The sequence below is a fragment of the Astatotilapia calliptera genome, chromosome 7, assembly GCF_900246225.1.
Source record: "Astatotilapia calliptera chromosome 7, fAstCal1.2, whole genome shotgun sequence".
In the NCBI taxonomy this organism is placed as follows: domain Eukaryota; kingdom Metazoa; phylum Chordata; class Actinopteri; order Cichliformes; family Cichlidae; genus Astatotilapia; species Astatotilapia calliptera.
Genome location: NC_039308.1, coordinates 34,128,212 through 34,137,236, shown reverse-complemented (window position 1 = coordinate 34,137,236; position 9,025 = coordinate 34,128,212). Strand labels below are relative to the sequence as shown.

Genomic DNA, 9,025 nt, shown 5'->3' with positions numbered 1-9,025 from the left:
AGGAAATCCAAAAAAAAAAGCACTGCATTAACCTAGTCTACTTGAAATAAAAGCAAACATTATTTCAGCTCTGTGCGTACTGACCTCCTTTTGGATTCAGAATCAAGTGACTACAAGATCATCCTCATATTGTAAATTTAGACAAGTTTTGCAAAGCCTACAAGCTACTAAGACCTTAGAACTCCTAAGATGGTAAACATGAGATACTGTGTATTTTGTCATAGATTGTTCTGACACTGTAAATTGTGCACAAAAGTGGAGCTTATGAAACATCACAAACATATGAAAATCCCATGGTTCCAGCTTTTAAAATATATTAAATACAACTTTGTTGTTGTTGTCAAAGGAGCTTGGAAAGAAAAGCGTCTGGACTTCTTTAATTAAGTTGCTTGAAGACGTTTCACCTCTCATCTGAGAAGCTTCTTCAGTTCTAAGGTCAAATGGTGGAGAGTCCCAGATATAATGACACAATGAACACACCCGAAACTCTGGCTGATTGGGACCCACGCCCAGTTTCACACCTTGGCTCAGGCGATTAGAGGATCATCAGGGGGTCCTTTTGTCCCTCTGTGGGGGGTTACTCCCACTAGGTTTATATCTGGGACTCTCCACCATTTGACCTTAGAACTGAAGAAGCTTCTCGGATGAGAGGTGAAACGTCTTCAAGCAACTTAAAGAAGTCCAGACGCTTTTCTTTCCAAGCTCCTTTGACTACGATGACCTGGATGACTGAAAACCTTCACAGACATTTTGTTGTTGTTACTGTTATTGGAAATATAAATTATTTATATTTAATGACAACAATGTTAAAAAAATTTCCTTTATGCTGTATGCCACTAAATGTTCTCCCTTTTGCTTTAGGCAGTTATCAGTCAGGTTTAGTTCTAACACAAAAATGTCTGCATACACAAAGAAGGAAAAAACTAGCACCTTTTGTTTGACAGTTTAAGACAAATCAAATTGTTGATTATTCACAGAGACCTCAGTCAGATGATTTTGTTCTGTCTGTAAGGAAGCTGAATCACTGTCATGCCACCTACCACTATATGCTGCTGTTTTTAACCCAGAGCTTGTTACTACATGTTCTTAAATTAACTTACACACATAGTGAGCTTGTGTGTGTGTGTGTGTGTGTGTGTGTGTGTGTGTGTGTGTGTGTGTGTGTGTGTGTGTGTGTGTGTGTGTGTGTGTGTGTGTGTGTGAAAGAGAGAGGCAAAAAAACAAAAACAAAACGCATTCATATGCTTCTGTCTGGGTTTCAAATGTCTGCATGCCTTTATCCACGTATTTGTCTTGTGTTCTGTGTGTGTGTCTGTGTGTATTTGCCCCCGACACCACCACAGCACACCACCAACCACAGGAAGAGTGGGAGAGAGAGGAGAGGTGGACACCATGGAGCGGTTAACCTCATGACATCACAAGTGCTGAGATGATTGGCTGCTGCCAAAGGCTGGAAGGTTTATAAGCCAGCCGGTAGCCCTACTTTCAGCAGCATCATCACGGTGAAGCAAACCCAGGAGATAAACTAAAGACAAATCACGTCTCTGTGTTTCTGCTGCAGCCGCTGAACCCCTGAAGCTTCCCTCAACTGCAGACAAGGTCAGAATGAATTCATGACAAATTAACATTATATGTAATATATGAAGTTCTTGTCTGGTGTTTGCATTCCTAATGTCATGGTTAGAGGTGGGAAACTAGCTTAATGTTTATACAAGCTCCTGAAAATGTGCTTTTTTTTTTAGCTTGAAGAATCTATCATTACAATGTGGAAATGTGATTATCAGGTCCTTGACTATATCTGCTGCACTCTCTAGTGCATGTCCAAAAGAATGTACACAGTCCTTTCCTGACTTTAGTGTCCCCACATTCTTAATGATACAGCACTTAGCTATACTTTTGAAAACAGTGTGCTACCTGCTGCATTTTGCAGAAGACTTTCCTAGCTTTAAAATGTCAAAAAGAGTCATAAAGAAACATTTTTCCTAGTCTGATATTTAAAAACTGACCGACTGGTACAGAACCCAATCCTTTATGAGAAAGTCCTCTACACGTCATCATCTAACACCAGTGTTGTACATAACAAATAAATGTTACAATGAGAGCAAATCGTCGTAGCAAAGCCAGAAATCATGTGGAAAGTTTTAAGCAAAAAGCATAGAGCAGTTGGAACAGTTAGAGCAGCAAATTAAAGCTTGTTTTTGTTTTTAAACTATCACACTTGATGAACCGTGTAGGTGTCCACATACTTTTGCATATGTATAGGATCTCTTTTAAAGAAATTTGTTTGTAAATGACATTTTTTTTTAATTTTATGATTTTTAATTTCACTATTTTCCCCATAATTAAGCACTAAATGTTAAAGTTTTTGAATAGTTTTAAAAGGCAAATGTCTTTTATTTAGCAAATAAAAAACAAAAAAATAAATTTGTAATGTAATGGTGTAAATAGCCCTTTCTTTGGAAGAAAGAGAGACTTCTAACAAAATCAATCTTAGCTTTTTTTTTTTATTATTCATATTGAAATGACCTTCTCAGGAATTTAAATCAATGCAGAGCAAACTGATAATAAACCCACAAGAGAGTTTGGTTATCCGCTGTGGAGTTTATTGCAGTATCTTATGAGAGTTTGAATTACTGTCTGTGATTGGTTTGAGTCTGTGCAGCTGTTTGATTGGTTTGCCACCAGGGATAGGAAGAGGAAGCTGTGGGCACCAGGAAACCAACTCAGTGTTGACTAGTGATGCTGACAACACGCATACCCACAACAATGCACTGCCACTTGCACTTAAATTTTTGCTGTTAAATATATTTTTGTCAGATATAAATTTAAAAAAACAAAATCCAAATATTTGTCTCTGCTTCCGCTCAATCTTCTGCTTTTCTTACACATAAATTGATTAATCACTAAGCATATTTTAGTCTGGTTCGATCTTCAAAGAATAATCTGTGTAACTAGATTCAGGATCTTTTACTTCGAACAATGAAAACTGTTTACCACAGACAGTTTTGAATGATGGATGGACAAATTGAGACCTGAAAAAAGTCCTTAGCAATACAGACTGGGGGAAATTAAGAGACTCCTGTCAGCCCTCTTGCACTGATAATCTTCTTCACTCTGAATATTTCTTCATTCCAACTTCCTTGCTGCTATAAATCCTGGGTAAACATTTTCAAGTAAAAAGAGGATAGCTTATCTAAAATTCACAGCTGCTTCCTGGTATACTTTCACATGTTTTTTTAGGGTGCTTAAGAAAAAAGCATTGTAAGTTAATGCAATATTAGATGGACAAGTGTTTTATTAAACCCAGTTTGTCTCTGAGATGCTAAAAGTTCAACAAAAGAGTGACTTGTTTGAAAAAAGTACCAGTCACCGGTAACCTGCACCAACCCAAAGAAAAACGCTATGGTTTCAGAGCTCACATAGCATGTAACTTCCTATAAAACCACAATGTGTGTTGTTTTTTTAAATTGTTGGTTTTAATTTAATAAATAAGATAGATGAAACATGTAAATTGCCTTTAAAATTGCTGGCTGATTGGTTACAATTAACCCTGCTTCGACTCTTTAAGTTAAACTAACTCTTGGCATCACTTGAGTGTACAGTTCTAAGAGCAGTATCAAACCTCCTAACCACGACAGCAATAAAGCTAAACCCAACACCTAACCTAATCTTAACCCGAAAACCAATTCTGAAATCCTAAAAAAAGCTATTTGTAAAAGTGAAGTAAAAATCAAACTGTCCTTACTTTAAAGGTCTAAAGCAGTGGTCCTCACCAAGATAGAAAAACAAGAACAATACACACACTTAAAGTTACTTCCATTCCACATGTGCATGTGTGGTTGCTTTTCATGCAAAATCAGCACTTATTTCCCAAGCAGCCCAAGTTAGACCCAGAAAGGACAGAACAAAAATGTCCATGCTTTCAAGGTCTGAAACATAATCCTCACACAGTGCAATATACAAAAATACACGCATACACAGCTACAATTACTGCCACCATACATATGAGGTTGTTTTAACTTAGTCCTGAAATCAGTCCAGACAATAAAGAACAAAATGTCTTTATTATACTTTATTCTCTAGGTTTAAGGTTAAAACTTGTTCTCATAAAGAATGAAAAAATACATGCTCGCATACAGCGACAGAGACATCTGACATTATGCAGTTGCGCTGTGGCTTTCCATTTATAACTTAGTGAATTACACACTATAGGAAAAGTCCATCATTAAAGATAAGCACTTAGACTGTTCCTCCCACAGCAAACACCAACATTAAAGCTTGTTAAAGAACATGACGAGAAAAGAGAAGAAGGAACTAAAAGACATGAACAAAGACAAAACAACAATGAAATAAACCCACTAACAAAATGATTCACATTGTTGCATTGGCTGTGCTTTATTTTTTGGCTCAGCCCATGTACACCAACCACCCTGCTACTGAAAAGTGTTTATTGAGCCTTGACTGAAAATAGTCCTCTACAAAAACACAAAAAGCATCACAGAATAATTCATAGTATTGCAAACTAGACTCAGGCAGTAGAAAATCAAACAAAGTCATTTTTCTAAAAACATTCTCGAACAAAATGAATCTCCTTCTAAATGGTACCTGTTATTTTTCTCCTGTCTTTTTTTTTGGGCTCCAAATTAGTTATGAACCGCCTGCTCATAGTTTGAAAAACCGTGCTTCATAGTGATGCGATTTTTCTGCTGTGATGACAGAGAAAATGTTTTACTGTATCGAACTGAGTCGTCAAAGGCACATAGCTCTCTTTAGCTTTGTAATTAAGGCCTTAATGACTCCCTGGGACATACCAAGGACGGTTAACAGTCATGTGACTGTACAGCCTCCGCTTTTAGGAAGGAATCTGGGTGAGAGGCTGACATGTCATTGTGTTTCCTGTGAAGTTATGGCTTTCAGACGAGTATTTTGGTGCCGAGCGCTTTGTATCATGATTATGATTTATTGTTTTATTGTGATGTTTTATTGTGTGACTTCAAACTGCGTTTTTTCTGGCTTTCTCCTCCAACCAGGCATCAAACTGAGACAATGAAAGTGGCTGTTGTGTTTGTTCTGCTCTTTGCCACAGTTCTCTGCCGGCCGGTGAGACACTTTTGTCAAATCAAAACTACACCCAGATTAAAAATAGATAAATTAACTGAGAACATAACATGTTTTATCATGCCATTTTGTCATAAATTTCACTCTGGTCCCTTTGTTTTTCTAGGCGAGAAAACTTTCCAGTTCAGAGAGCTCTGAGGAAGTGGTAAGTATTCCAAGAGAGGCCGGTGGGAGGTGGTGAGAGAAAGAATGAGACATCCATGGTGTTTTTCTCTTCCACAGGTGAGACGACCAAAACCTCTAGCACTCAGAAAACAGGCGCCTGTGGTTCTTAAGGCTCGTCCCCCACCTGTGCAGGTAAAATATTCATTTTTTGTGTCCATTTATCATTTTGTCAGTTTGCTCTCCTCTCATTCTTTCTTCTCTCTTATCTTCCCTCCAGTATCTTCTCCTTATTTTGTCCTTGCAGTAATGGTTCTCCTCTAATTCTCTGCTGTCTGGGCTGTCAGCCACTTTCACCTACTCACTTAAATCTCACAAGGCACATATGTGATATCTGATAACAAAACCTATTCAAAGTACTGTTTTATGGGACTTCAACAATATTTTTCTACATGTTTTATTGTTACATCACAAAAATATAGTAAAAGTGTACAAGTATAATCAGGCAAAAGTCAGAGTAAGGCAGAAAAGTGATCAGCTAATTATTAAAGTTTAATAACTGCACAAACACAATTACCAGAAGGCCAAATAGGTAGATTTAAAATGCTTTTTTTGATTGGCTAAAAGTCAAATCCTCAAAAATTGTTCAAAGTAATGTGAACAATGTAAATTATAAAAGGGACGGTACAATATCTTGGACACACCAATATGTTAACATGAGGCAAAGCATCATATTTTTAGATGCACTTCATCTGTGGCTATGTGCTACTGGTAGCTGGAGTTTAGTGAGACTACGGGTAAAATCTTTGTTATACAGAGCAGAGAAAAGCAGGAGAACTAGGATTTTTAAACTTGTAGTTCAATATCTCATTCTGATTTTAGCTGTGAAGTAGAGATGCAACCTTTAAATAATCTCCTCTAGCTGGGTTCAGCTTAAAGTACAAATTTTATAAAAGCAATGAAAGAAAACTAAAGGACGATTTCAAAGATTGTTTCTTCCAAAGAAAGGACTCTTTACAGCAATGATGATTAATCACATTCATTGCACGTCTCCCATCTCGCAGAATGTTGTAGCAGCCGCGGCTGCTGGTTCAGATGAGAGCGCAGAGACTTCAGAAGAGGAGGAGGTGAGAGATGAGCAGCAGAGGTCAAAACAGTGATCATTTATGTTACAATGCATTTATTGTTAAACTCTTATAACATTGTGTTTTAATGGTTGTTGCAGCATCAGCAGCAGGTGGCAGCCGAGGCGCTACCTGAAGTCAAATCTGTCGTCACAGACACAACTTCAGATTCGCCCTCTGTTAACAACCAGGACAATGAAGACGGTGATGATGATGATGAAGCAGAGGAGAGTGTGAGTAAAAATGTCCTGTGAAAACCTTTTCATTACTTCTTTAAATAACAGGAATTTATTATTTCAAACAATTAGTCTCATGTGTGTCACATTTCTCAAGCTTAAGTTTAGATATTTGTGTCAATAAAAATTTTAGATATAAAATGTATTTTAGCCATGCCGATGAAGATATGAGTCATGGACAATTTAAACTAAACTACTAGAAAATCAGTAGGAATTTTTGCCAACTTCTATATCTTGTCTACAGGAAACAGAGGAGGAAGAGGAGGAGGAAGATGAATCCAGCGACAGCTCAGAGTCTGGTGAGTCCTCCACGCCTGCTCCTTCTACAGTAGCCCCTGTGGTTGTCACAGAGACACCGGCCCCTGAGTCGACTGATGAGCCCATTGTGGCCACCGTCGTCACCGATACAGCCCGCGGTGACAACCTGGGAGGCTACCCCAGCGAGTACAAGTCCATCGTTTATGTGGAGGAAAAATCCTACCACAAGGCTCCCGGGCCCTACAAGTCCTATGAGTTTGAGGACACAGGAAAGAAGACAGCCTATTCAATGACCGGCGGCAATGAGGTGGAGAAGCTGCCAAAGGTGTATAAGGTACAGTTAGCTTTATCAATTTCTAAAAGACTGAACCAGAATTGGTCCTTAAAGTTAGCAGAATCCCTAACCCTCATTTCCGATTACTGCATTAAAAGGTTAAAATATAATGTTGATAAATATGCAAACTAACCCTCACATCTCTCCTTTGACCTCTAGACTATTTATGTCAACTCTGAACTCCTGGAGGAAGACACCAGCACCCCTGAGGTGGAGAGCCAGGGTCTGGATGCGTCCTCTGGCACATCTCAGGATCCGGATCCCCGCCAGGCCGATCTGGCAGAGGAAGAGGAGAGCACCAGCACCAGTGACCCTACCACCAGCGAGAGTGAAAGCAGCAGCACCCCAGAGGAAGAAGAGGAGGAGGAGGAAGAGGAGAGCGCCAGCACCACCAGTGATAGCACCAGCCAGGAGGCCGAAGACGAGGAGAGCCAGAGCAGCGAGGAGGCTACAGCCACACCTGGAGCTGCTGACGCTGACTCCGATGAGAGTGACAGCACTGAGAGTGACTCTGATGAGGAAGGGGCAGCACCTGACACCACCACTGACATCCCGGCAGTTATCACTGCCAAATAAGCCCATCTAGGAAATAGAGTGGGCGGTGGTGTCCGAATCACATAATGTGTGCACACTGCATCCATGTGCAAAGAGCCCCCTCCCGAGCCCTTTTCCCTGCAAGGTCCAATAGGGATGACCAAGGCTGAATTATTATTGACTCATGTTTTCAGCTGATATTTCCATGAAAATCTGTGCATCATCTAACAAAGCACATGTGTTTTGCTCTCTAGGGTTTTGGCTAAATAAACCATTAACGCCTTTATCCTGTGGTCCTTGTAAATCTCATCTTTGATCCAGTAGGGGAAAAGAAGTTAATTGAACTTTAAAAATGACGACTGCTACCTGTAACAGGAGGTTGACCGACCTCATGATCTTTGCCCCTTCCCCTTCTCCCTTCTCTTCCAGCAGGGTACAAGGTCAAAACTGATAAAGAACAAAAACGCTGACAAAGTTGAGTCCTCTTGTCTACACTAGCACAAAACTGCCATTTACTATTAATTAATAACTGCAATACGCAAACATACAAAGTTCTTATGCTTAATAAATAAATGCAAATGCACATTTTATATTTAAATACATTTGTAATACTTGTAATCATTTTGAAAATAATCAAATTTAAAACTGACATTAAGTCACACATTTGCTGCCAGTGTGGCTTAGCTTTTTTGCTCGCTAACATTACATTTTGCTGGTGTAGATAAAAGGATCCAGGCAAAGAACAAAAAAAATCTTCTATTACAGGGTTCAATCAGATATAGATACAGTACACACATACAGACAACACAGCCCTGTTTATTTGCACAGTTGCTACCTACACTACATGTTGTTTGTCCCATGTTGTTTACTGTAATGTACCATAATGTACCATTTCTAAAATATTAATAAAGTTCTTTTTCATAAAAAACCCCCATCTTGGTTGTGTAAGCATAAACACTATTCTGAAGTTTACCGCATAGTCCTGTGAAAAAGTTTACACAAGACTCTATGTGGTGAAAAACTAACTGCACGGCACGTAATTCAGTAGCTCGCAGAACTAGCATTAGCAGCAATAACTTCAAGTTATGATTTTATATGACTTGATCAGTATCTCACATCATTTCCCCCCCACACTTGATCCAGTTTATTTAAGGTTGCAGGCATTCATTTATGCACAGCTCTGTTGAGGTCCTGTGGCTACAAAACAAACCCAAATCATCACACTTCCACCGCCATGCTTGACAGCTAGTATGAGGTCTTTGTTTTGATATGCTGCGTTTGGTTTTCACCAAATGTGGCGCTGTGGATTCTGGCTGTGG

General features: G+C 39.1%; 1 protein-coding gene across 1 annotated transcript; it reads left to right on the top strand.

Annotated features, from left to right (window-relative positions):
- The first annotated feature begins 1,343 nt into the window (after nt 1-1,343).
- Nucleotides 1,344-8,634, top strand: spp1 (secreted phosphoprotein 1). Its single transcript, XM_026176988.1, has 8 exons — nt 1,344-1,599; nt 5,031-5,100; nt 5,225-5,263; nt 5,341-5,415; nt 6,285-6,347; nt 6,446-6,577; nt 6,825-7,172; nt 7,332-8,634. The coding sequence occupies exons 2-8, from the start codon at nt 5,047-5,049 to the stop codon at nt 7,746-7,748; spliced, it is 1,128 nt and encodes a 375-aa protein (XP_026032773.1). The 5' UTR covers nt 1,344-1,599; nt 5,031-5,046; the 3' UTR covers nt 7,749-8,634.
- Nucleotides 8,635-9,025: the final 391 nt, after the last annotated feature.

Coding starts and splice junctions, on each gene's coding strand:
- spp1 (XM_026176988.1), top strand. CDS start 5,047: ATGAAAGTGGCTGTTGTGTTTGTTCTGCTCTTTGCCACAGTTCTCTGC. Junction 5,101..5,224: donor CCACAGTTCTCTGCCGGCCG/GTGAGACACTTT, acceptor TTGTTTTTCTAG/GCGAGAAAACTTTCCAGTTC. Junction 5,264..5,340: donor CAGAGAGCTCTGAGGAAGTG/GTAAGTATTCCA, acceptor TCTCTTCCACAG/GTGAGACGACCAAAACCTCT.